The 27982-nt window shown below is 38.8% G+C and overlaps 1 protein-coding gene across 11 annotated transcripts; it reads right to left on the reverse strand.

Moving 5' to 3' along the window:
• Window positions 1-826: 826 nt before the first annotated feature.
• On the reverse strand, window positions 827-27981 carry IQUB (IQ motif and ubiquitin domain containing). 11 transcript variants are annotated; one of them, XM_032105268.1, is made up of 13 exons: window positions 27576-27981; window positions 25262-25396; window positions 24287-24444; window positions 22110-22247; window positions 21827-22002; window positions 21430-21585; window positions 19371-19581; window positions 14545-14720; window positions 7188-7358; window positions 5568-5744; window positions 3974-4222; window positions 3367-3552; window positions 842-1173 (listed from the first exon to the last, which is right to left on the reverse strand). In XM_032105268.1, exons 2-13 carry the CDS (start codon window positions 25297-25299, stop codon window positions 1009-1011), a joined length of 2001 nt encoding a protein of 666 aa, XP_031961159.1. In that variant the 5' UTR covers window positions 25300-25396; window positions 27576-27981; the 3' UTR covers window positions 842-1008. The 11 variants fall into 11 exon arrangements, with proteins under 11 accessions (XP_031961158.1, XP_031961154.1, XP_031961157.1 ...); XM_032105267.1 differs by lacking the exon at window positions 27576-27981 and having other exon boundaries at window positions 827-1173; window positions 25262-26909; XM_032105263.1 differs by lacking the exons at window positions 25262-25396; window positions 27576-27981 and adding an exon at window positions 23077-23345 and having other exon boundaries at window positions 827-1173; window positions 24287-25246.
• Window position 27982: the final 1 nt, after the last annotated feature.

Genomic DNA, 27982 nt, shown 5'->3' on the forward strand with positions numbered 1-27982 from the left:
CTAAAATTCTCAATTTAATGGTAAAATCAATGGAAAGGTTCCACTGATGTTAAAATGCACTGGTCATCCAGGTACTGGCTCTACAGTTCATATTCTTTTGAGGGAGTCAATCCAGTTTTCAGCTGTTTTGTGCCAAATATGTGCTTATTCTCTCTGTAAATGCTACTGCTTTTTCCTATACAGTTTCATTTGTCAGAGCAAAAGGCTGGGTCAAAACCACATCTGTAACAGAGGTTTCAAGAAGAACCTTGCAATTTTCTCTTGGATTTTTGAATTTACACCATATCATGTTTTTCTCTGTAACTATGATAAAACATAAACTTTTTTAGCTATAGAGAGAATTTACTTCTTCAAATAATACAAACTCCTCAAAAGTAAACATATTTCAAACAGTCTGAAATGTGTATTACAAAATATGATAAATAATACTCATTATAATTTATTATAATGAGTGATAAATTATAATAATTACAATAATTTCAAGACATTGAATACAATAATTACATGCTGGCAGTTCCACTGTGAACATCAAGATGAGCTACAAAAAGTAAAGTTACTCTTTTGCACAAATGTTTGCAGGGCAAAGCAGCTATATCTGCAAAGGTATATCTATTCTGTTGTTCTGTATGAATCCATGGTTTGAGGGGGTTTCTGCCTTATGTGCTTAACACAAGAAAAATTAATTCAATACAGTGCTATAGTATTAATTTTCTAATTAAAGGGTGACAAAGAATTAACAGAATTTGCCTAACAGGAATATTACACTATAGACAGAATGTTCCAAGCAATGCAGGAATACACAGAAAAACAATCGTAGCTCTAAAAATTGAGAATTTACAAAGCTCTTTAACAACATTTTATTTTTGTTTTAAATGAGGTTACAAAACTTGAAATGCAGTTAAATTAACTGATTGAGATCAAATCATTTTATCCTCAGAAGTTTATTCTGATCTCTGTAATACAATTAAGGTACTGATGAAAAAGTGTATTTCTTTAAAACCTTGGAATTTAGTTCACTTCTTTAACTTCGAAGAATTGTTTTTTGCAGGAATTTGCATTAGCCTGATTGTTACTTCTATGCAAAAATGATGACATCGCCGGAAACTGAGCAAAGTAGTTTTGTGCCCAGATATGCTTTTGTTTTATTTTGTAAATAAATGGAGCTTCATAAGCCTGAAAAGAAAAATAAATTCAAATCCCATAAATTCAATTAAAATATCTACAACTCTATGTTTTGCTTCATATGTCAGACATTATAAACATTTTGACATATTTTATACATTATAAATAATGACCCTTTAATAAACTAAGGCAGATAATTTATTTATATACACATAATGAAATATTTTGTAGTTCTGTACTACTATCTTATGGCCCAGTAGTGAAATTACTCCTTACGAAATATTAGTCATGTTTTAAAACCAGAATAATGTTTTTTATCCATTCATGATAAAGCTTATTTATTTCTTTTTTTCAGGTAAGGACATTTGTACTTACATTTGAAAATTAAGTAAGACAATGCTTAGATATCAACATTTGCAAGATGAAGCCTGTAGGGGCATTCCTTGATAAGAATCAGAGTCATTATTTACAACTAATCATGGCAGCAAGTATTTCAGTCAGCATTTGCATGCAGTGGTGACATTTTCCTAAATTCCTAGTGATTAGTAGTAGTTCGGATGATGGAATAAATAACCAAAATATTTAGTTGAAAAAACCCTTTGCTGTTGCTGTAGCCATCATTATGAATAATTGCTATGAAATAAATGTCTTGAGATGCCTTTTTTGTTTCAGTGAATGAGAAACTTTGATTCAACTTACAACATTCTATCTTTGCCTCATTTTCCTTATTTCACACTCTTTTTTTTTTTTTTTTTTTTGAAACAAAGATTTGGTCATTACCAGTGAAGAAAGGTGACTCCTCACTACAGCTGGTTTACTTCTATTTTTGCTGCAAGAGCTAAAGAAAATAGCTCATGATTTTTAGGTAGGCTTGTGTAGCTTACCTGTTTTGACCTAGCTCCCCCATCCACTGAAGCTCTGGACCTAATTAAGTTAATGGCATTTCTTTGACTATGACATCCAGACTCATGGCATCAAACCAGAGAAGTGCTTAATCAGGATCTCTGCCTGCCATAATGCTGGTAATAGAAATTTATGGATGCTGAGGAGCATCACTAGATTCAGATGGTCTGAATAGCCTTGTTGACTCACAGTGAGTCAGAGAAGTCAATAAAGGGATTTCCAGCTTGAAACTGATTTTACCTTCTAAAGCTAAAGCTCAGTTAAACATGTCTGCTTGAAGACACAAGCTGGGCAATCACACACAAAATACAATGGATGGCAGAATTCGTTTCACCTTTAGAATTCCCTGATGTATTTCATCCATAAAGCAAATGTTTAAAGAGAGCAATTAATTTGCTCTGTCAGTTTAGTTATCACATCCTCTTAAGAATTCCAAAAAGAAGGGCAATACATAACAGCTGAAGCTGCATTTCTGATGCACACATATAGAGTTAAAAATTGAATTAAGAACACCCTGAACAAAAGAACACTAGGCAACAATGACTGCAGATCACTACTTACATAAATCAATAACCTGGAGCTGAAAGGCTTAATAATCCATTATTAACTGCAGGACAAACACAACTCACTGGATTCCCCCATGCCTTACAAAAATACTCTTGATATATGATCAAGTGGAGAGATATTTCACAGACTACCATGTTTAAATATGGAATTTGGGGGGATTGGTGTAAAAATACAGTTATGATGATGCGTTTAACCTAGTCCTAAGTGTTTTGAATTCAGAAGAGAAATTCTGTTTTTACTGCTTAATTGCAATGTCTAAGGTTACATTGTAAGGGATACTTAGCTGACATCTATGTAAGAAATTAGTGACCAATTTTATGATGACAAATGCGTATGTTCTAGACAAAGAACCATTCTTCTATTTAATGAGAAATTTAGAAGACCAGAAACTGATGAGTCCAGAGCATGTGCAAGAGCACAGGCACGCAGCTGTCACAGTATTTGTGGTTAGTCTTTAGTGTGCTTCTCATCCAGGCTAGCTCTTGTCCGATCTGCTCTGAGGAAGAGCGCCTGCGTGGCACTGTTCTCAGCAGGCAGCAGGGACGAGGCCACTTAGCTTCTTGCATTTCAGGAGGGAGAACTGGGGCCAGACAGAGTTCAGGTACACAGAATGAGCTGTACATGCCAGATGCCTTGTATCATTTAAACAGTCACAATGAGCCAATTTAAACATGGACAAGTGTAATGACTAAATTTGGCCCAACATAATTAGTCACAGGATTCTATTAAAACTTAACATAAATAATGTAAAAAATTAAGCCCACTGAATTTTACCTTCTGAAGGTTACACAGCTTAAGATGTGCATCTGCCTCTTCTTTAGTGAGGAGAATAGTGTTCCATGGAGACCACTCATGCTGCTTATCCCACCTGATCATAACCAACTCATACAGGTCACTGCAGGCACTGAGAGCTGACTGGGAGTTCCATATGTTCTCAATCAGGTACTGCATATCTGGAAGCTGAAACGAAAGACAGGGTTAAAAAGGAAGAAGCGTGTTTCATTCTGCAAGTCTTGCACCCATGTAAAAATCCAAATAAAGCTTTGGGTAAAAAAGAAAGTCTATGCACATGTCATATGATCACTTGGCTAAAGAGCATTTTGACATACATATATACTTTCAGCATAGCTGTTGGAACATCTGATTGTTTGATCTGTCAGCTAGATTTCTTGCGATATATAGCTTGCAAACCACCTCTGAAAGTACATCTATGCTTCAAGAGTTTAAAGGCTGCTGCTTTATGGTGTGGAACATCACATATCACAAGAAGAAGTTGCAGCTTTTAGCCCTTTTCTCAACCTATCAACAACATACACAAAATAAAGGACATATAGTCAAAGCCACTGGTTACTGTGAGTAGCAATGCTCTTTCCAACAGTACCTGAACTAAGAAAACAATTTTAGTATCATCCTGATAATCAACTTCAGACTTTCTGAGATTTTCTAGTATAAGTCTGTACTTGAAATATGCTTCTCGTTTCCGAGCCTCATTATCAAGCTGGTAACATGAGCGACATCTGCCAATGGTGCGGGAATTTGCAGGAATGGGAAACTCAGTAGATGGTAAGTAATTTTCGCAGCTATGACAGAAGTAAACATTTTTATAAAGCTTTAAGGGATTTTGTGGAACCTAAAAATTAAAAAAAAAAGAGTTAATTTACCACAAGGTATCTTTGTATTACTTGTATGTCACTCTAACTCTGTCAGGATACGTTTTCCATATCTTCATGCAAGTATTTTAATATGTAAAAGCTAGAAGTATTTATTTTAAAATATCCAATAGTGTTGTGATTTTTCTTAGATAGGATACCAAAAGTCACTCTATTTTCTTACTGCATTTGTTAAAATCAGTTATATAAATCAGTCAATTCATTTTTAAGCTATATGAAGATCCTAAACATTATGTTCCAGTGCTCTTCCTGGTGCTTTTATGTATGCAGATTGTCAGTTATTCTGGAAAGATGACGACAGAGAGAAAACAGAAACTAAATTCTTTGCTTTTAATTTTTCATGTAGAATCTGCCCTTTATGTCAAAGATGAAACTCTGAGATCATGGGCATATTGATATTTTGGCATAAGAATACAAAATCATCAGACCCACATGTCCAGAAACAACACGGGAAGAAAATAAACAGAACTTGACAGAGACTTCCTCATCCCCATATTCCTTCATGGGTTCTGGAAAGAATATAATATAGTCTGTGCAGAGGGACCAGTTTGAGCAGTCTGATAATCTTTAGTCTCTGCTATGATACATCTGCTAATAAACCTAGTGTAAAATTAATGGTTAGTTGGTTCTAAATCTAACATCTGCATCTAAATCTGACAGGTTCTCTGCTCCTGAGGTAACACTGACCACTGTATCAGGAATGCTCTTCTGATAGATGAAAAATAGACATTGCTACTTAAAGCAGCAACATGTGATACTGAATCATATTTTTATTTGTAATGTGTAGTCAGAAAAGAAAAACAATCACACAAAACTAACTACATCTTCTTCGCACACAATAGCAACTGATTCTACAACAGAAGGCTTAGGTGCAAGCTCACTAGAGATTGTCATGGGCAACGTTCTTCCTTTCTGGATGCATGGCATGCTGCCTCTTGACCAGTAGAAAAAACATGAATTGCTCTCTCAGTATATTGGTACTGCTTTGCTGATACCATCCTATAAGATCTACCATTTATAACTTTCAGAGTTGTTACTTCAGACACAAGAGCTCCTGGGCTCTTTTAGTGCTACCAGCCACTTTGTCAGGTGCTTATAACCATGTCTATTCCCCATGCTTCCTAATATAACTAAATAAATTTATTTATTTCTGTGAAGCCTATATACTTGCTATATTTTACTTCTTGAGGAACTCCTCCACCAATTCTACAGCAAAATGTAAAATAAAAAAGCTTTCAATGTTTTCCATTCCCCTTCTCCTTAATTCAATGGCCACAATGTAAGGCTGCAAAATAAGAATAATACCTTAAGGAACCCAGCAACTTCAGGGTTACACTCTGGAATTTTAATATACTGAAGAAATAATGTACAAATTCTTTTCCTCAGTCCTTCCAAGTTGCATTCTTTCACCTCTCTTGACATAAGATCAATTTCCCTGTCAATTAATGACACTATTTCCTGTGTTAATTTACATTCATGTTCCTGAAAAAAAAAAAAAGGAAAATAAACTCCACAACAATAAAGAAGCAAACAAACAAAATCATTCAATGCAGATATGAAAGCAAACTATGGATTCTATGCCCGTTACCATTGCTACCTCTGTAAGTTAATGTAAGAACGTGTTCACAGAACCCGTTAGTGTCTCAGGGAAACAATCTCCAATGAAACAACTGTAAAGAACTCCAAAAGTGAGAATGCTTACAGATTCTGTTTTAAGGGGCCTGTATATGTATACCAAAGCTGTGAGGAACTGGCAGCCTGGAAGCACTAAAAGATGCTTAGCAGGGGTACACAACAAGTGCAAAATTTTAAGTCTTCAAAAACCCAAGGAATTACTTCCCTAAGAAGCTTCCTTTGGCTGTGAGATTGAAGGTGTAATGTGGATGGGTTTAAAAAAAATACCACAAATAAACACAAAAAATCCACCACAAAAAAGGCATGGGGGACTCTGACAGTAGGCCTGGAAGTTAGTCACTTCAGTATTTCAAATGCTTGGCAGGAGATTTGCCAGAGAGAGAGACGTAAGAGGTGAAAGAGTTCAGTGATTTCTCAGGTAAAAGACAGTGCTAGTAACAGAAATTTGCTTGTTCACTACAGCAATACTGACTTGTATTAAGATTGGCAAGAGATCATAAACCAGAAGTCCTCTCAATGCCATAGTGACTTTAAATCAAATACTGGCACTACTAAAACAAACAGCAAGATGTTTGTTTGTTTAAATAAGACCAGGAAGCAGTATTCTATTCTAGGCTGATGTCAACAGTATCATCCTGAGAGGACCTTGAAACTCATTCTTTTTGTACATGAATAAATAAATAAAACCAATATAAAAGACTTAAAAAAAATGCAACCAACTTCTAATTCATTGGGAACACTGGCAGCAAGAGTGGGGGCAGGGAGTGAGGGGCAAAGAGAAGCAGAAAAAAATCAGTATTTGCAACCCATAAAACTGGTAATCCAAACCAACAGATAGATAAGGTTCTAAACAGGTATTTCAAGGAACTGAGAAAAAATAAATGGTAATCTCCACATACATCTCTGCCATGGTTCTCATAAGGTTGCTATTAAGTAGTAAACCTAATAATACTAAAATAATATTAAAAAAATAATACTAAAATTAAATAAATAATACTAAAATTGTATTATGTATTAATATACAAAGAAGTCTAAAATCATGGGGTTAAAATTCTAACATGACTTGAAGACAAATATGCACATGACAAAGTGAAATGCGAATTTAGAGTGTGTCTGGAATGTAAAGTACACTCTCACACCAGGTAGTACACGGCGCTGTCTTGCTGCCAGCCCATCATCATGGCACTTGTCTGCCACCAGGAGCATTGCTTGTGTGTCAACATAATTAAGTGACAGCATCTTTGGAAAGTACAGCTTCAAGCTAAAAATAAATAGAAAACTGAAACTTACCTTCACTGTACATTTGAGTGTTAACAGCACAGATGTTCTCTCATCTTTTGGGATGTCCTTTGTGCTAATGCTGCGGTAGATTTCAAGTAGTTCTTTGCCACGGAGCGTGTTCTGTGTATCCATTTCAGTGATTTTTCCATCAAATGCTTTCCACCTCCTAGGTTGTGCACACTTCAGAAACAATTTGTAGAACTCTGAGCTATTAAAATCTGACCACCAGCTGAACAATTGCATTATGTTACATCAAGTTTCATCAGAGCAAATAGGGACTTAATGTGAATGCAAAAGGCTAATTCTATTGTCAATATTGATATTGCACCTCTTCCACCAAAGCAAGCATTCAATTGTAATGAATGGTTTTCACTTTATTTAAAGCCACGGGTCATGAACATTTCGACTTACAGGATATTAAAAGCAAATAATATTCTCCTACAGGGAAATGCTCTACTTCTTTAAAGTGAATTTACTGACAGTAGTGTTAGAATACATTTGCTCTGTATTTCGCTTTGCAGAAATAAATCCCTTCAAAATATCAGTAAAAATCAATAGGTCTGTTGACTGTGTAAAGATTGCAAATTTAAGACCTTAAAGTCTACTGCAGTAAAAAATGTCTCCAGGGAACTGTTCTATTTATGCTAGTTGCAGAGACAGATAGAACGAATACGCTTTGTTAGAGCTAGGGCAAGGTAAGTGTTTACAGTTTATCAGAAACTTCACCTAGGTTCTTGTCTGCTAGCTTAACCACATGCCATATGCTTTATGCTTCAATTATCTCTTTGCACATCTGTAGTGGTTTTGATTCAAAATATCCATTATTTACTTATTTTCCTTCTGTGAGATAAGAATTAGGAGAAAAGCAAAGCAGGCACAAACCTTAAACAGTTGCAGTACAATGAAAGAGCTTATTACTAACAGAATTAAAAGTAAAGAGAAAACAACAAAACAAAATTAAAGTAAATTCCCCCCCCCCCCCCCCCCCCCCCCCTTTTCCAGCACTTCTCTCCTTTTATCCAGCTCACACAAGGGATAACAGAACATGGGATGTTAGTCAGTGTTGCAGTTCTTGAAAAGTCTTTCTCTTATGCTTAAGGAAGAAAAGGTTTTCCTTCAGTTGCACATGGTTCCCAAACTGCCACCAATAGCAGGCCCGCCCGGAAACAAACAGTCTGCTGTGTGTAGAACATCTCTCCCATGAAGAATTTCACAGTTCTTTCATACTACAAAACATGGGCCATCACATGGGGTTATTCATCTTTTTAAGGATAAGTTATTTTGGCCTGCACACAGAGGCTTTTCTTCGCCACAAGTCTCTAACAGCCTCTCACTACTTCTATATAGCCTGACATAGGCACTCTTCACAAACTTCATAGGCACACGAGGATACTCCATCCCCCCATGTTCTTTCATTGGATTAAAGAGACAAACAGTTTGTGGTATTACAGTTTCTTACCACGGCATGCAAGAAGGTTTCTTTTAAGCTGCGCGCCAGAATCGTGGCACCGCCCTCTTCTCTCCTGTCGCCATTTCCAGCTCCGTCCCACGTGACTCACTTCTCTTTCTCTGACTCTGAAACCGCCATGTTGAAGGGTGTTCTTGTTCGGGCTTGACGGTGGGGAAAGCCTCGCTCCCTCTGTGCTGCTGGCTGCACGGTGTCCTCTTCAGTTCAGCACGAAGTGTGCTGGCTGCAGACAGGAGGCTCTGCCGGCTCCCGTTGACTCCGCCGGCTCCGCATGGAGAGGAGAGGGACCCGCCTGTCCCCAGAAGCTGCGCTGGATGGGTTTAGCTGTGAGCAGTCCATGGCTGGTTTGAGCTGCCTGCGGCTCTGGGACAGTCCCCCCCAGCGACCCAGGGTCCGTGCCGTGGTGCTGAGAAAGGGGGAAAGGGGCAGTGGCCCCGGCCCGGCCCAGCGGGGCCGGGAGGCTCGGAGCCCCCCCCACCTTCCAGCAGGCGAGCTCCGACCAAAAAGGGAAATCCCGCCTTTCTGTGCGGTTTAAATATGTAAATTGTGAGAAGCGTAATTGGTCTTAAAGACTGTCCATCAACTCAGGGTCAACCCAACACATTCCACCCCTCGCTTCTTAAAATTTACATATCCAAAAGTTACTTAAAATAGCAAAACCAGAGCTAAAAGAAAACAAATTCCATAAACCTCCACCCCTAGAATTTTTACCACTACTACAAAGCAAATTTCTTCTATTATTCTACTTAATGTTATAACTTTCTACTTGCTCTGCTTATTATTTTCTCCTAATTAATCTTCATCTCACAGCGCTCATTAATTGCCCGCATTCTCCACCATTGATGTAGCGGGTTGAGTTCGAAACCAGGCAGAAACACCAATTAAATGTAGTGGTTTTGATTCAAAATATCCATTATTTACTTATTTTCCTTCTGTGAGATAAGAATTAGGAGAAAAGCAAAGCAGGCACAAACCTTAAACAGTTGCAGTACAATGAAAGAGCTTTATTACTAACAGAATTAAAAGTAAAGAGAAAACAACAAAACAAAATTAAAGTAAATTCCCCCCCCCCCCCCCCCCTTTTCCAGCACTTCTCTCCTTTTATCCAGCTCACACAAGGGATAACAGAACATGGGATGTTAGTCAGTGTTGCAGTTCTTGAAAAGTCTTTCTCTTATGCTTAAGGAAGAAAAGGTTTTCCTTCAGTTGCACATGGTTCCCAAACTGCCACCAATAGCAGGCCCGCCCGGAAACAAACAGTCTGCTGTGTGTAGAACATCTCTCCCATGAAGAATTTCACAGTTCTTTCATACTACAAAACATGGGCCATCACATGGGGTTATTCATCTTTTTAAGGATAAGTTATTTTGGCCTGCACACAGAGGCTTTTCTTCGCCACAAGTCTCTAACAGCCTCTCACTACTTCTATATAGCCTGACATAGGCACTCTTCACAAACTTCATAGGCACACGAGGATACTCCATCCCCCCATGTTCTTTCATTGGATTAAAGAGACAAACAGTTTGTGGTATTACAGTTTCTTACCACGGCATGCAAGAAGGTTTCTTTTAAGCTGCGCGCCAGAATCGTGGCACCGCCCTCTTCTCTCCTGTCGCCATTTCCAGCTCCGTCCCACGTGACTCACTTCTCTTTCTCTGACTCTGAAACCGCCATGTTGAAGGGTGTTCTTGTTCGGGCTTGACGGTGGGGAAAGCCTCGCTCCCTCTGTGCTGCTGGCTGCACGGTGTCCTCTTCAGTTCAGCACGAAGTGTGCTGGCTGCAGACAGGAGGCTCTGCCGGCTCCCGTTGACTCCGCCGGCTCCGCATGGAGAGGAGAGGGACCCGCCTGTCCCCAGAAGCTGCGCTGGATGGGTTTAGCTGTGAGCAGTCCATGGCTGGTTTGAGCTGCCTGCGGCTCTGGGACAGTCCCCCCCAGCGACCCAGGGTCCGTGCCGTGGTGCTGAGAAAGGGGGAAAGGGGCAGTGGCCCCGGCCCGGCCCAGCGGGGCCGGGAGGCTCGGAGCCCCCCCCACCTTCCAGCAGGCGAGCTCCGACCAAAAAGGGAAATCCCGCCTTTCTGTGCGGTTTAAATATGTAAATTGTGAGAAGCGTAATTGGTCTTAAAGACTGTCCATCAACTCAGGGTCAACCCAACACAACATCTTTAACTTTTCCAGAGAGTAGGAGGTTACGCGATGTCACCTGCGCCACCGGGCCTGAAAAGTCCAACCATTCTCTTCTTTCCAGAAGACTCGTTTTGGTTGCAAATCACACTGTTACATAAGGAGATAGGTATCCAATTCCAATAGAAAAAGAGTTTTCAAAAGCTTCTCCCCATCGTTACTTAATTCCATTTCCTTTTCTTAATGGGGAGAGGTATTTGAAACCTCTTTTTGTGTATTAATTATTCTCTTTCACTATATTTGGAACTTAAGTGTTCACTAACACTCACAGACTTCACCTTGCAGTCTCAATGTGAGCTAACAACAGCAACCCTTCATGCAGCATTCACATGCCTAGTAGTTTTCTGGACATGACCCCAGCATTATTTTGACAAAACAGGCTTGCTATGGTGATAGGTAATAAAAATACCAAGAATTTTAAATAACTAGAAGAGAAATGATTAGTTACCACCACAATCAAAACAGACTTTTCCTCACTTTTAAATAAAGTTAGGTAGGGAAAATAAAGACAAAATAATTTTTAAAAGGATTTTAACACCAAATTACTGATATTTAATTACATTATTGGGGGGGTAGAACTCTAATTAAAGGAGATACTGTTAACCAGAGGTCACATTTCAGAGCCAAAATTAAGAAATGCAATAGCAAAACCAGACATTAGCTAAAAAACCCAAAACAGCAAACTTAATTCCTTAGTGAAATCTTGGAATTTCTGTAAAACTAGAGTGAGGCAATTTTCTCTCTGTCATAAATAGGGAGCATTCTACTGTATCTTCATTTTTTTTTACTATCTTTGTACAAGACTAAAAATTCTTAAAAAAAACCCAACCCCCCCCCCCCCCCCATTTTGCAAATAATAAAATTCAGACCGACTTAGAAGCTGTCTATCATGCTGTCGATCCTTTGTATGTTAGACTGGGACTAACTGCTGTTTTCCATGTAGTAGTTAATTCAGTACCCACACTTGATCCTCTTCAATGAAATCACTTACAATAACACAGAAAGGTCATTTGCTTATGCTAGGAAGAATCAATGGCCAGAGTATAGCCTAGGAAATAGTCAGTAAAATTAGATTCTTCTGATAACTTTGCAAACCGAGTATGTGCAAGCAGTCTTGGTATCCTGTTCTGCAAATGACCCTTAACACAGACCAATTGTGTTATAATTAATTCTTCGAAGATATATCCGTAACTTCTGTATTTTTTCTTACTACCTTATCATAGCTGGGTGTTACATTAAAACATTTCCAAATGTAAAAAAAAAATGCAGCTTTTTATGGAAAAAAGAAGGAATCACAAGTCCTCTGTGATTCAGGACTGTTTGTCTGTTCTCCATACTGACATGTGAAAAACTAAAACTTTGAGATCTTCTGCCAGCTTTTTCTTGTCTTTCAGTCTGCTGGCAGTGCTGTGGAATTTACAATAACCCTGTTATCTGTATTACTTCAGAAAGCAAGGCTACTAAACTGAGTGCCTGAGGAGAGAAACACACTGCCACAGACAGAGAGAAAAAGGTAAGTAAAATAAAGAAAAATCCATAGGATGTGTGCAGAAATAGTACAAACCATGAAGGGTATGAACTGAGCGACAGTTAATAATTACACAAATTTCTTTAAGAAAATACGATTGCTGCATAAAAGCTTAATCAAATACTTCATCTCCAAAGTACAAATGCAGAAGAACAACGAGCTCAGCATAAAGAAGAACCCCCTAGAACACAGTGCACAAACAACCAGTAGCAACCTTTGTAAGAGCACACATGCTTGTGGAGGTACATGCTTAAAGTAGCAAAGAAGGGAACAAAGGTTTCCATGGAGAAGCAAGTTTCATACCACACTGGCCACTGCAGCTTGCAGTCTTCAGATGTGAAAGATGTTATTCCAGCTTTAACTGGCAAGTATCCAGATCAACATTACCAGCTCAAAGTTCAAGAAAAAAACTAAATAATCCCTAATCAAACACTCAACAATAAATTTCATAGTGTCATTTAAAGTGCTTAAATTGCAGAAAAAACTAAATAATCCCTAATCAAGCACTCAACAAATTTCATACTGTCATTTAAAGTGCTTAAATTGCACTGTTACAGTCATAGCAAACCATCCATCTAATTTTGAGATTTACAAAATTATTTTATCTTTTTAAAAAATGCAGAAATTGTTACTTTTTCTACCTCTGAGTTAGGCTGCTGTCTATGTCAACAGTTTAGAATAACACTCAAAATCCTACAGCCGACATGATAAAAAACCATGAAAAGTTACACTAGTTCAGAAGCTTATTAGATTTTAAATGTTAAAAGAATACAGCCTCTTTCATGAAAAACATAATGTATACATTTAAAATAGGAATAAATAAATTAGTATTAACTGCTTCAGAAAAATGTCCACTGTTTGGAAAGACAGAATATCTGTTGTCTCTGATGCATCTCCTGAATCTCTAAACATCAGCTGTCACTGAGAATTCTCGTACTTTGCTTCTGATTTTAGATGTAAGAGAATTGTACAGTTTGTCAGAATATGTGCTGGAAGTAATCTGTTCAGGGTAGGACATTGGAAATCATCCTCATGGGAGAAGTAATGATAGTCAGTTAAGAGAGAAATATATTTGCTTTGACTGTTCTAAGCTTCTTTTTCTTAGAAGATAACAGAATAGATTGTAAGTAATAGAAGCAAACATTAAACATAGGAATGATTCAAGGCTCTGAAAATATTCCTAATTATTTAGTTTTCTGGGGATTTTCATTCATGAAAGCAGTAAAACATAAAACAATCACACCACAGCGATAAATGTGGTAATAGTTCCACCAACATTTCAGATAAGCAATTTGTTCATAATTAGAAATGTAATAGATTTTATCAATTCACACTTACAGTATGGTTCCCCTGCACCAGTAATAAAAATAATGAAAAAAGCCTCTTTTGGACAAAACTGCCATTTTTACTTTTGAGCACTTAATAGTCAAAATTTTAAAATAATAATAAAAAAATTAGCTAAAGATCATTTCTGTTGCAGTATTTCTTTTCACAATCATGTCACATACTTTGAAAACAGAAAATAATCTATTACTTTTTTCCAGTTAGTGGATGTCTACCTAAAAGGACAAGGTTTTTTGTATTTTATATTAAGATACCATTGAATTTAATGTCATTTAAAATCATCTTTGTGAATGAAGAAATGCTTATTTTTTTAGTAACGACTGAACAACACTTACCTTAGATATCATCCTCAAGATTATAAAAGAATGAAATCTCAAGGTGAAGTTCTAAGGGAACTAAAGTTAGTGATTCAATAACTGAGTTCAACATCAGATTCAAATTCTTCTTTATAAATGAAAACAGAATAAATGCTTTCTTTAAAGACAGACATACAATGACCAGAGGCCTATGCTCAGTTGGGAAATTAATGACAGATTTACTTCCTGAAGGATAACATATTTATACTATTATAATTTATTATATTTATTGTTTATATTTTTATAGTTAACAGTCTTAATGATGCACTGTTCAACCTTCAGTCAGTCTGAGAGCTATGAAATTCTCAGCTTGGAAAAAGAAATCTACTGAATTGTATTGACATGAACAACAACATAATTTGGATATTTATAAAACTAGCATTCACATAATTAACTGTTAAAAACCACGAAAGTTACTTTTTGTACTTTGCAAGTGTATTTTGTGTTCCTGTACTTTGGTATTCTTTATGATCAGCCTAATTACTGACCTTACCCAGAAGTTGCAGTATTGCTTTTTGTTGATTCTCCACATTGGCATTTAGTTTGTGCATCCCAATGCAGGCAATGAGCTCTGTCTCTTCTTCCAGAAGCGCACAAAGTGCTGCCTTCCTTTCAGCTCCACTGAGAGTTCTGTTAATTCGTGCAGTCTCCTCCTGCATCCACACTGCAGATACAAATATTTGGGGTATTTTTTACAAGACAATTTCCAGCAAAACTTCTGCTTTCATATTTAAATAAGAAACAATATAATTGACTTTTCCTTCAATATTCACTAAAAGCCAGTTTCCATTTTAGGCCATTGATTGTTATGGTTATTTTCAATACATGTGAGATGGCCTAGAAAGGAATGTAAATTATACAGATGTTCTGTGAGAGTATGTGTGTGTACATCAATTCCAGACTGCCAATTTGTACTCCAAAATTAAGGATGAGTAGGAGAAAAAGGAGCTCTATGTGAGAAAAAGAATTTAGCTCCTGTGGAAATGTGTGATGAAATGGCTGCTTCTTAACTGTGGTACCACTAGTACTCCGTGCTGAGAATATTACTGCTTCTCCCTGCATAAATTAGTAGAATCTAAAGAAGCTTGAAGTCCTCCAAAACCGAGATAAAACTTGACTGACAGTCACATTTAGCACTCCAGGTCTTACACTGGATATTGCAGTGGTATCACCTTTTGCCATCCAAGGCAGATGAATATACATTAATAACTAGACAGTCATTGCCTTACACTCTTTTTACTCTTCTACAACATAACCCTCCAAGTAGGAGAAAGTGGCCACAGAAGAAGCCACAGGATGGTCATGAGGGCAGCACATGGATCAGTACATGCTGTGTAAGAATCTGACCCCGACACTTACGCTGCCCGTACACAGACTACATGGCTTTAGAGAAGTCTGTTTGTAAAATCAAACTGTGTTTACTGCCTTTGCATATCCTGTAACAATTTTTGGCTTCTCTGAAGAGTCTGATTCAGTTCAAATACCTCTGGAGTTTTGTAGGAAATTTTGTAAGATCCAAAACTTCAACGTTCCTGATTAATACCTCGAAGTGTTGTTATCACTGCAGAACAGTTAGGCAAAAGCAAAACCCAGCATAAAAGAAAACAATCCAATATGTGATGCACTGAAAAAGCCTGTAACATCCTGGATCTGGTAAGATTAGAAGCAGGAGGAGGGAAAGGAGGAAGGCTTATTTTCTGCCTGTGGCTTCTTATCTACAATAACTTATGTTTTCCATTTTAAAATATTTCAATTCATTTCCTTAAGGCTCTCCGAGCTGTAATATGACATTTGTCTGACAAGTTCTGAGAACCCCAAAATATATTTTTTAAATAAAGTCAATTCAGCAAACAACATAATTATGTAGAATTAATTTACATGAAGCTTTATTATGCCTGAAGGGGGCAGCAACTTCTAAGGTGGAGCCAATAAATACAGTAAGCACTTTTATACTTTCAGAAATGAAGAAGCTGTCACTCACACAGATACTCACCTCTTGATTCCCCTTATACATGCAACCAAGTTAAAACACTCCTCTTAGATTATCTGTTCTATAGGCAGGGATTTTACTTATTACTCATTACAATTTTTATTCTGGTTTTTATAGAATAAAATAGTTCATACTTTTCAAATAAATAATAAATACCTATGCAGACATGCTGAATATACAGATAGATCTCATTTGCACTATATAGGCACAGACAAGCTTTGGTACCACCAGGAATTGCTTGTACTGGCTGACCCTGTAATAGTAACCCTGTTGTGATTGCAGCAATAACCTTCACAGATCCCTGGAGGACAATACGCTCAATTTTATTACTGTCACAATGATTTAGCTTGTGTAAACTGTTGGCACTATAAGAATGTAAAGTTGTTTCAGATGCAGGTAGGAAAAAATCCTCAACTTCCTAGAATCATTAAGCTTTATTAAAAAAAAGAGCATGACTGCAAATCTCCACGTAGAGCAGCAACTACTCAACATCAGTTAACAAAAACTAAATAGTGAGATTGATACCAGACCATTATATTTAACAAAATATTAAAAAACCCTCAAATACTGGAATTCGTTCTGTTTTGAAGTGGCGCATGTTTTTTTCAGGTTGCCTAGATATGGAATTCCTGAACATGCTTAGCTGAAAGTTTTATTATTTGTGAATCCAAAGTCATTAAATTAAGTAAGAGACACTTGCATAACCATAAGTTTCAACTCTAAAAGTATCATGGAGATCAGCACTCTTCCATAGCTTATATGTACTTGGTTGTTTTTATTGCAAGTAAGACTCCTCATACTTAAAAAGAAAAAAAAAAAGAAGTGGATCATACATCCAATAGCACATTAGTCTGGAAACACCTTCTTGAAGAAAATATTGCAGGAAATCAGATGCCAAATAGTAAGACTTCTCATAAGTGGCAAGGAAAAAAATACTATCTGAGTACCTTGGCTTTTGATTATTTAGATACACCTTTAAAAGGGCTTGATTCTTGGGAAGTGAAAAGAAACTATCTACAAAGAAAAAGAGGGGGTTAAACAACCCTAAACAAACCACAAATCTCATGAAGATACCATTCCAACAACTGCAAAGTTCAAGACAAGCAATAATTTTTACATTTGTCACGAACAGTGATATTTATAAATCATTTATTAATTCAGACAAAGCAATTTTTTTAATGCCACACAAAGTATGACAGCATTAAAAGATTAGTGTATAACTTGGGAATTCTTGAATCGTGATCCTAAGCTCTATGAATAACACATGCCACCAAATTTACGCTCAGTTTACCACTGAAGAAAGAGCTGAGATGGTTTAAGTTGGGGCAGGTGGCTTTGCAATGAAGTAGGTAATCCATTAGGTCAGTTCTGCTACAGGGACAAAAATAGCCAAACTACAAAAGAGCTAGACCATACAGCACTGTAGCCTAGACAACAAAGGAGTTGTTACAAGTCGCAGTACAAACCTCTGGCTTTAAAAGAGATATTGTGAAAAACCAAAATTTGTCTTGCTGTTTCTTTATATGCTCGTATGAGTCCATAGCTTTTGACTGTTTTTATTTTTCCAAACTCTTAAGTTTTTTTGTTAATTTGCACCATTAGTTTCCTGTAAGGTTTTATGCCAATTATCTGCAGTATTCACATTATTTTTCTGTGTTGGGGTTTTAGTTTAGTCTTAGTTTTTTCCTGTTAAAGGAATTTTCTCCCATATGCATGTTGCTAGGGGACAAATAGCTGTACTTAAGAAAGACAAAAAGGGGAGTGGGGCGGGCCTGGCTACACCTGGGTGTGGGGGCAGTTCGCTCTGAGCGTCCGGAGAGAGAAGCTGCAGAGAAAGGAGCTGCTGCTTCTTTCTTTTTGGCCGTTCTTTCTTCCTGCTGGAAACAACGCCGGGACCCCAAAAGCCGCTTTCCCTGCCCTGCTGGAGACCGGGCTGTGGCTGCCCTGCTCCGCTGCTGCTTCGAGCTTTCGCTACGCTGTAGCCCTGCTCGCCCTGCCTGCCTGGGCCTCCGTGGGGTTCTCCCATCTGGATACATCTCGTCTGCCACCCGGGATTTGCGTTCGTCCCTGCCGCTCCAGCCTGCCGTTCCAGCCTGCCGTTCCAGCCTGCTGTTCCTGAGAGTCCGGGACCGGCTGCCCAGGGGTTTGTGAAGCCTTTGTCCCATCCCTTCCCGGGATCCCAGGGCACCGGTGCTGCGTGCTCCCCGAGCTCGCTCCGGAGCGCCCCCTGCAGCCGCGGGGGAACCATCGCACCTGCCCTGCTCACCGGGAGCTGCCAGCGCCCCTGCCGGCTGCGAGCGGAACTGCACCCGAGGGGAAAGCGCCTGACAGCCGAGAAGGCTGGGACTGGGTTTGTGATTGCTGTCACTGCCATAGTTGTTGTTGTTTTGTTTGACTGGTTATATACATATATATATATATAGTAAAGAACTGTTATTCCTATTTCCCACATCTTTGCCTAAAGGCCCTTGATTTCAAAATACAATAACTTGGAGGGAAAAGGGGTTATATCTGCCACTTCAAGGGGGGCCTCTGCCTTCCTTAGCAGACACCTGTCTTTCAAAACCGAGACATTCTGGAAAAGTTTAGAGGTGCTTGCCTGTATTAGACATCATCTACTCCAAGAATAGGAAATGTATGACTTTCTGAATGTCCTGCAGAACTCCTAAGAGATTTTTAAAATTTTGACAACACAGTTTTGGGAAACATGGAATGAACTAGAAAGGAGAAAAAGCATCAGTAGAAGACAACTAAGACAAAAGGAGTAACTTCTGTCATATGTTGTAAAATTCTGTGCAAAAATTTAATCCATTATAAAAAAGTTTATAGCAAATTATGAATTAGGATCTTAATACTAATTTCTTCACAGAATTGTTTTCAGTGTCCTAAACGTAGAGTAAAAAATCAAAGTAACTCTGATCTAAAAAACACCCTTTTTGTTCTTCTAGCTGACCTTAACTTTAGACGTAAATAAAAAATGTTAATAAAACTGCCAAATAGCACTATTCTACAAGCCAGCTTTTTCCAAAAAAGGTGTACTAGTTTTTGCTGGGCTAGAGTTAATTTCTCCTCATAGTAGCTTGTAAGGTGCTGGATGTAGATGACACAGGGATGTTTAGTTATTGCTGAACAGTGCTTACAGAGCATCAAAGCCTTTTTTCTGTTTCTAGTAACACATGAAAGTAAAATAATTATTTTAAAATGAAACAAATTCCACTCTAAGTGAAAAAAAAAATCATGGAAATATCTATTAAAAATGTAAGTTTGTTTTAAATAAACGGTACTATTTTGTTGCTTTAAGGATTTCCCTTTAAGAAAACTTACATTCCAAGTCATGGTACAGTAGCTCAAAGTCTTCTTTTGTTTTAGGGTTCAGTTTTTTCTCATATTCCCTTCTCAATTTTTCTTCTTTCTCCCTTTTTTTCTGTAATTCTTCTTGTGCCTCCCGTGCCAGCCTTAACCTCTTTTGTTCCATCAGATTTTGTGCTACATTTATAGCATGCCAACGACGGAAATACTTCTGTAATACTATTACCTATATGTGATACAATACCAAAGAATCATGAATTTAAAACAAAACAGCATAGTATTTTGTAGCATAGTATCTTATTCTTAACTGTTCTGTTCTTCAGCTCCCTAACTACATTTTCTAAGATTTGTCTTGTAGTGAAACTAATTTAAGTGTTACAAAATCAGTAATGTACTAGTAGTTTAAGCACTAGTATGATTACTCAGTTATGTAACTGCAGGAGTTTAACCAGTGAGTACAGTGAATAAACTAGGTTCAAATAATCAAATCAAAATATAAACTGTATTTAAATACCCATTTTTCTTTCTCAAATCTCCTCTTAAAAATGTCTTTTGCCATGTACTGCTTTTCTTCTTTTCCTTATCTTACTACCAATTTACATAGTGGGAATGTAGACACATTTGCAAAATTTCTTTTAAATTTCTAGATACAAAAATCAACACAAAATCAACTGCATTTTATTTATGAACAAATAATGAAAGTGAAATCACTAATGCTGTTACGACAGAAATGAAAAAAGAAAATTAAATCAGCTACCTTCCCAAGCCTCACCTTCTGCTGGCTGAGTTAGCACTTGAACTACAAGCAGTTTAGTCAGATCAATACCATGAGATACTAAGCATTGTTCAGCATTGAAAGCTATCAAGGAGAAAATCATACTAATACAGTTACACTGTCTCTGGTAATATCTTAATCTAAAACTTCTCTTGAATATGCCTTCAAATAGTATTTCAGTATGGACCTATACTGCACTGTGCAAATCCATCAACATGAACCAACATCAAGCTGACATCTCTCTACTGTGCATAATAAATTACCAATAGATACACTACAGATTTCAGTAAGTGTCACTAAAGACAGTCCTGAGGAAATGATTCCCTGCTTGGGTTCCATTTCTACAAGATGCTCATTGCCGTCAGCTAAAGATGACTGATTTAAGAAGTTCTTACAGGAAACGTCTACCCAGAAAATGTCAAAGATCTTGCCAACCATGCCAATACAATTACTAATACAATTATTCTACTTAGACACTTGGGTAATCAACTGTTTCTCCATCCAGTTGGATTCAGACTATTTCCAGCAATCAAATTAATAACTAGAGCATTTACAAAGCAGTGCCTCACCTAACACCATTTAGGGCATACTTGCGTTAGTTGTGCAGCCATGGAATACATGGTTTCCAAAAAAGCAATGTGAAATGCCTCAATGGTATCCTCTGCACAATGAATATGCAGAATCTATAACCTGAATTACCTTCATGAGGCAACTCAGTGTACCAGAAAACCCCACAGACCCATTGCCTGTGTTTGAACAGCCCATTTCTACCTTAGTGTCAAAGCAGGGAGCTTGAACAGAATCCAAAACGGATCAGTTTGCCCAAGGTAACCTGCCAAGTCTGATAAAAAAACCCAACCAAACAGACAAAGAACACAAAACTCAACAGCTGAATGCAGATCTCCCAAATCCTAACCCAATACTCTCTCTATTTCAGGTCATACATTAAGCGTGTAGCTTAGGTTCTTCCACAAAGATCACGAGGATCTTTGTTGTAGGAACAAGCCTGTTTCAATCCTTAATGCTCCACATGGAAACTTAACTGTCACTGTAAGACAGAAAACAATAAATTCAGAATTCTTAATATTTAAGAGATTGCAAGGTATCAAATGTCACTAGAACCACAGAGCAAACACACACTTCCCCTTTATCTGAAAGATTACAAAAGATGAGCATAAGAAGACATTTTACAGTTCCCTTTTAAATTAAATCTTTGAACACTCTGAACATGCATTAAATATTCAGATAACCTTCACAATACATTGCTTTACAGAGAGTTTCAAACAGATAAGGACTTACTGCTTCAAGTCTACGTTTATGGTATTCCTCTGCTGTAAAATACTTTCCAGGAGTTATTAGTTTGTCAGTCATGTTTGATACATAAAGGCCAATTTTAGTCATCTGTGTCGATGTTGTATTTCTTGTTTGTTGTTGCTTATTTTTTTCCACAACTGTCTGGGGAAAAAAATGCATGTTAGATTAGAACAAAATACACAGAGATTTTTTCCTCATTACAGTAAGTGGCAAAATTAGCTAATTGTAATAAAAATCACAAGACTAATGATATTTGTCCACTAAATACTTTCATTTGCACGTTTATTTTGGATTTACTTCCTCTTTCCTATCAGAAATAGTGTAAGCAGTCTATTCCATTTGGCAAAAACAACATCCTAAAAAGACACTACAAAGCCTTTACCTGTGTTTCCTTACAAAATAACTGAATTCCTTTGTCAGGTCGTCTTTTGGGTTTTGTTTGTGATCCTGCATTATGAAATTCCACTCCTGTTGACATGTTCCTAAATCCACCCAGAAAAGGTTTATTATAGGTACGTCTTTCAATTTTTACAACTACTTCTTGAAATGAATCCGAATCTGTTAAAATGGAAGTTCCAAAATAGAAATATTGTTTCTTTCAGTAACACACCTAGACTAGACCATAATTATATATGTATCGATACATGTGCAAAACCAGCATTTACCTGTTTGTACTCTGACAGTTATGACATCAGGCATGTGGTAATCCTGTTGAATGACTTCTCTGGGAAAACATAACAGATTTTCAGACTGGACAGTTTCATCAGTCTTCCTAAGTGTTTCATTATCCTCAATCATGCTTGCTAAAAATAAAACCAAAATTCATTCCTGAGAAGCTTCTCAAAACAACTAAGTAACTCATTCAAGTTTACCCCAGGGTGATTTTATTATAGCACTGCAACACAGCATAATCATAGTTTTTTCAGCTGGAAAGACAGTCTATTTGAAAGCTGAAATAGTATTTTCATACAATTTTAAAGGAGATATCTAATGTAATGTCACTAAAGACATTCCCAGCCAGCCACTCAGAATGAGAGCATCCAAGTGCAACCCAGCCAAGAGGAAGGTAGTCAGCAGGTCCCCACTAGGAACTGTCATTCACTGTGCTCATGTGCTGAACAGGATATGCTGCCTCTGCTCTGAAGAACTAAGGAAACGGGGTCCAGTATTGGGAAGAGGAAGTGACCGAAGACACTCAAAACACTCAGGAACAGGTGTAGGAAATCATGGAGCTTTTGGGGAACTGCAGGAGAAAGACACGGATAAAGAAGGGTGGCAGGTAAGCTACAGGGGAATCTAAGAAAGGTAAAATAGTAAGGTGATTTCTGTGATGTAGTCTGAACTGTTAATTTAAATGCACATGCAAAATATGTATACCTACTCATACACATTTCTGGAAATAAAAATCATTCTTTAAAATGCCATCTATAAATTACTAGTACAGCCTGAGATAAAGAATACATTTCTTACCTTTAGAGTATGTTTTATATGAGAATTTAAAAAGTTACTTCAGGACCAAATCCCAGCAAGCATAAACAGAATGAGGGTGTCTAAGGTTGCAAGAAGCTATAACCAAGTTGAAAAAATACCTCTTTAAAACACTACTGCCCAACATTTTAACAACTTCTTTACCTGTCTCTGTCCCATTTGCTGTATTCTCTGTTAGTACTGAATTTTGAGAAGTTTGTTCTTCCCTTTCTGAATTTCTTATTTCAGATAAAGTACAGTAATTCTCATTGTTAACAGGAGATGTGATCTCAGGTGATGTGCTAACTGGAGCTTTTTCTTGTGAGAATGCCGGTGATTGCTCTGCACCTGACCCTTCTGATGTAACAACTTCAAAGCCACTATCTGATGCATCTTCCATTTCCTAAAGCATCAGTTGCACGCTTTTAACCTTTCTGCAAGAATAATCACAGGATCTATTAAAAATTGCATACTGAAACATTTCTACTACTAGAATTGTGGGTAACTTACTGTCCTGAAAAGCTTTTCCTGTATCTATTCCCAAAAGGCCTATTGAGAACAGCATGAGACCTTTGCTTGCACCAAACAGAAAGCACTTCTGGCTGGTGTTTACCAAACGTAATACTCCAAGGCAGGTAGCCAGCACAGTTCTTTTTACCTCTCGTTCTCTGCCTATAGAACAGGATGGTCCAAGGGGTCATTACCCAGACACAGCAGACCTTTACGGTTTTCCGGGCTGGCACCGAAATGACGCAGGCTGGAAGAGTCCTAAGCCCACGCTCCTGAACATAAAAAACCACAACCAAACCCGCACGACCCGGGACGCAGGTGCCGGCGGGAGCCCGGCTGCCGGTGGTGCCAAACCGCAGGGGCGGCCCCTGGCACGGTGCGCACCGGGGCCGGACTGCGGCCGCCGCTCGGCGCAAGGCTGGGACCCGCGCACCCTCCCGCCCCCGCGGCACCTCGCGGCCCGGCGGCGCTCCGGGCGGGCACTGCTCGCCCCGGCGGCGGCGCGGTAGCCACGGCAACCGGCCCGGGCGGCGCGAGCGTGCGCAGTGGGGAGCGGGGGCCGGGCCGCGCTGCGCTGACGGGAAACGCACCAGGGACGGGAAGGGCCGGGAGGGGAGGGAAAGGGAAGCGGTGCTGAAGGATGAGCAACGCCCCTGGTTCCTTCCAGCCCCACAGCAGCTGCACGAACCCGTGCTGGCGGCGTGGAGCGGCCCCAGTGCTGGCACACCCGCAGTGGCCGTGCCTACGCTGTGACCCTGAGCAGGGCGATGATGAGCTCTTACCAGCCCACAGCGGCCCTAGTGTATGAAAACACTGTTTTTCCTTATATCCGTATACTGTAGATAGTAGCAGAAGTTGTACTAACCCCCCAGAACTGTTGGATATCGAGAAAGGGTGTTGTGAGTGTTGCCAGCCCTCGTACCACACACGGTCACTTCCGAGCTGTGTGGCAGTGCGTACCCATGCCATGGGTTGTGCCGAATAGTGCTGCTCCCTGGAAGTTCTGTGCTGTGAGGACTGAGGCTGTTAAGTGGAAATTAAAAGGCAGATGAGAATGAAAACCGTATGAAATTGAATTTCCTGGTGTTTGAGGTGCCAACTCCTGCAAATGTTTCAGCATGCTACAAGAAAACTGAGGGGACACAGTCACACAACTTTCAGACGTGAAATACACAAGTTCTGTGTTGCAATTCCAGGAGAATCCTGAAAAAACCATTTCAGCAGGCATTGAATTTATATGGATTCTCAGTAATTGTGTGCCATGGTCACTGTTACCATGTTTCCAAGACATTGTTAGGCACTTGATCATGGGCCTGTTTCACATCAAAACAACAGAAATTTCCCATTACCACTGCTAATGCTGTTTTTTTCTAACACGGGGTTTGAACTCCCAGAATAGGATCACCATTAATCCTATAGAAAGATACTGTCATTTGTGTCACTTTGTCACTGTTAAATAGTCGATTAACATTCAAACTCATTTCCAAGTTTCATTAGAGAAAAAAAATGAAGAATCATTGCAACAGCATATAAGCTTTGAATATTAAAATAATAATAAAAAGCAGCTTTCACTCATGTCCTATTGGTTTTGGTTTCGGGTTCAGAACACAGCCACTCAGGATAGGTTAAGCAGCACAGATGGCAGGTTCGGAATGACAAAAACCTCAGTACTTGCTCTGCTCTGGCGATGGGAAAGTTGTTTTTCTGGTGTAACAGGCTCTGTCTCTAACATGTCCCATCCTTGCAGATAAAATAATTTTTTACTCCCATGACTTCAAGCAGATGATCTCATAAAGATCTAAAGTTTGTTAACTCTAAAGCTTGCAATGATTTACCTTACCATATTACTACAGATGATAAAATCCTTTGCATCATCATGTATTTCCAACAATTAAAGGAGAAAAATCAAGCAAAATCATTAGTCAGCCTTCAAATTATGCCTTGCTAGCATATTCCTCTTGGAATAAATTAGGACCTGTATGGAGGACACAGATGTGCATTTGTGAAAGGGAGAAGATAAGAGTATGCTTTTATCAGTGAAACTCAATTTTAAAGGCCATGTATCGAATTTCAGCAGCAGTGGGCCAAGAAAAAAACCTTCCTCTCCCCTGGAGCACAATTAATGAGCTTATAGGAGAGCTGTTTTAAATCACATGACAAATACATCTTTAGAAGTGGAGAAAATAACTGAAAAATAAGAGTTCAGCAAATGTCTGTTTTGGAAGAGTAGAAGGAATTCCAGTAGTTGCTACCATATTCTGGCAACTTTCCTTCCCCCCTCCAGTATTTCATGCCAGTATCATTCATACTAGACTTCGGGGTTTTTTTATTTGTTTTGATTCCTCTCAGGTCAGCTCAATACTTATTACCTAAATCCACTGATTTGCATTACTCATGTGACAGCACTGGCCCTCATTCAAGTCTGTAATCCCTTAATATTTCTCATGTGAAAATTGCGTTTGTTAACTTTATCAAAATCCTCTTCTGGAATGCCATCTAGTGGTTTTACTTAGGTAAAGACCAGCTTCTACCCTCGTCAAGACTGAAAAATCCTTCAAAACCAAACAATGAAACAAAGTATTTCACGCTTTTTCAATTTTCAAAATCTAAAAATTTCTGTAATTGTTGTAATAATAGTTGGGGAAAAAAAACCCCAGTGCTAAATATGAAAAAAACGTTTCTGGAGTGAATTCCCTGGGAATACTGTTTTTCTCTTCTATTGACCTACTCCAATACCATTTGCAAGAAATAGAATATAAATCTGTAATTAATAATTTATAATAATGATGTCACAGGTAAATGTATAGGCCTAAAAACTATGAAAAAACAGCTATGACCAAGTACGTTGTGTAATGTAAGTAGTGCATGTATAAATGCTTATTAAACTGCAGATTTTTGTGATGTAGCTATATTCCTGTCTTTAAACTTGCAGGAATGTTACTAATGGTCTTGAAAAAAACATCAGTAAAGGCAAACCTGCACAGTACCCTTAGATCTAGTTAGGATATTTTAATTGGGATTTATAAGCTTAAATCTCTGAACAAAAGCTTTCAAAAGAATCACAGCATATCCTGAGTTCCCAGATCACAGAATATTCTGAATTGAAAGGGACCTGCAAGGATCATCAAGTCCAGCTCTGAAATGAATGGCCCATCCAGGGACTGAACCCACATCCTTGGTGTGATTAGCCCCATGTTTTAACCAACTGAGCTAATCTCAGTGCTCAACTACCCTCTGAAAAACCTTCTTGAAATAGCAAACCTAGACCTCTCCTGATACAGCTTCATGCTGTTCCCTTGGGTCCTGTCACTGGTCACCAGAGATGAGTCCCTGCTCTTCCACTTCCCCTTGTTGAGAATGTTGAAGACCACAATGAGGTCTCCCCTCAAGTCTCTTCTGCTCCAGACTGAACAGGCTCAGTCACTCCTCATACGGCTTCCCCTCAAGGCCCTTCACCATCTTCCCTGCCCTCCTCTGGACACTCTAAAAGCTCTTTCTTTCTTGTGGCACCCAAAACTGCCCCCAGCACTCACCATGAGGCTGCCCCAGTGCAGAGCAGAGTGGGACAATCCCCTCCCTTGCCCAGCTGGCCATGCTGTGCCTGATGCACCCCAGGACAGGGTTGGCCCTCCTGGCTGCCAGGGCACTGCTGACTCAAATTCAACTTGCCACTGGCCAGGACCCCCAGGTCCCTTTCTACAGCTCTGCTTTCCAGTGTATCATTCCTCAATCTGTCCGCATATCCAGGGTTGCCCCATCCCAGGTGCAGAATCCAGCACTTGTCTCTCTTTAACTTCATATTGTCGGTGATTGCCCATCTCTCTAACCTGTCGAGGTCTCTCTGAAAGGCCTCTCTGCCTCGAGGGAGCCAACAGCTCCTCTCAAAGTAGTGTCATTGGCAAACTTACTTAGTATGCCTTCCTGTCCTGCACCTAAGTCATTAATGAAGGTATTGAAGAGCACTGGGCCTAAGATGGAGCCCTGTGGGACCCAACTAGTGACCAGTAGCCAGCTTGATGTCACCCCATTTACTGCAACACTTAACACTCACGATGTGAATCAACAATACACCAATACAAGTCTACACGAAGACTTTGTGGGATCCCAGTACTAAAGCCTGTGCCACACGTGTTACGCCAAGTATGGTAACCTACCTGCTAACAAGAAACCAGTGCTGCCATCACTTTTGAGTAGTAGTCTTCTTTCTCCCCCTCACCTCTCCAATCTTCCCAGTACCTCCCGCAAGTCAGAAATAGTGTTTAGTTATGTGGGCAGCAAGGTCAGCCAGTTCAGGACAGGGATTCAGCTGAAACCTAAAAACCTGTTATTTTTGGGAAGCATTAGATCCCTCATCACAGTATCTGCATGGCCATGAAGACCCTGTCAGGGGGTAACCAAAAATACACAACCAGAGGTGGGACAAAGTCATCATATTTTCTTCAGCTTGGATTTTGATTTCAAGTGGCCTGCAATGTCTGTATTTTTAACTTACAAATACAGATTATAAAAATAACTCAGCATAAGGCACAAATACCCTGTTAAAATACAAAAAATTAAATAA

This window comes from Corvus moneduloides, chromosome 4, assembly GCF_009650955.1.
Source record: "Corvus moneduloides isolate bCorMon1 chromosome 4, bCorMon1.pri, whole genome shotgun sequence".
NCBI lineage: Eukaryota > Metazoa > Chordata > Aves > Passeriformes > Corvidae > Corvus > Corvus moneduloides.

Coding starts and splice junctions, on each gene's coding strand:
- IQUB (XM_032105263.1), bottom strand. CDS start 23,311: ATGGAAGATGCATCAGATAGTGGCTTTGAAGTTGTTACATCAGAAGGG. Junction 22,003..22,109: donor AACTGTCAGAGTACAAACAG/GTAAATGCTGGT, acceptor CCATTTTAACAG/ATTCGGATTCATTTCAAGAA. Junction 4,223..5,567: donor AAGTTGCTGGGTTCCTTAAG/GTATTATTCTTA, acceptor TTTAATTTTTAG/GTTCCACAAAATCCCTTAAA.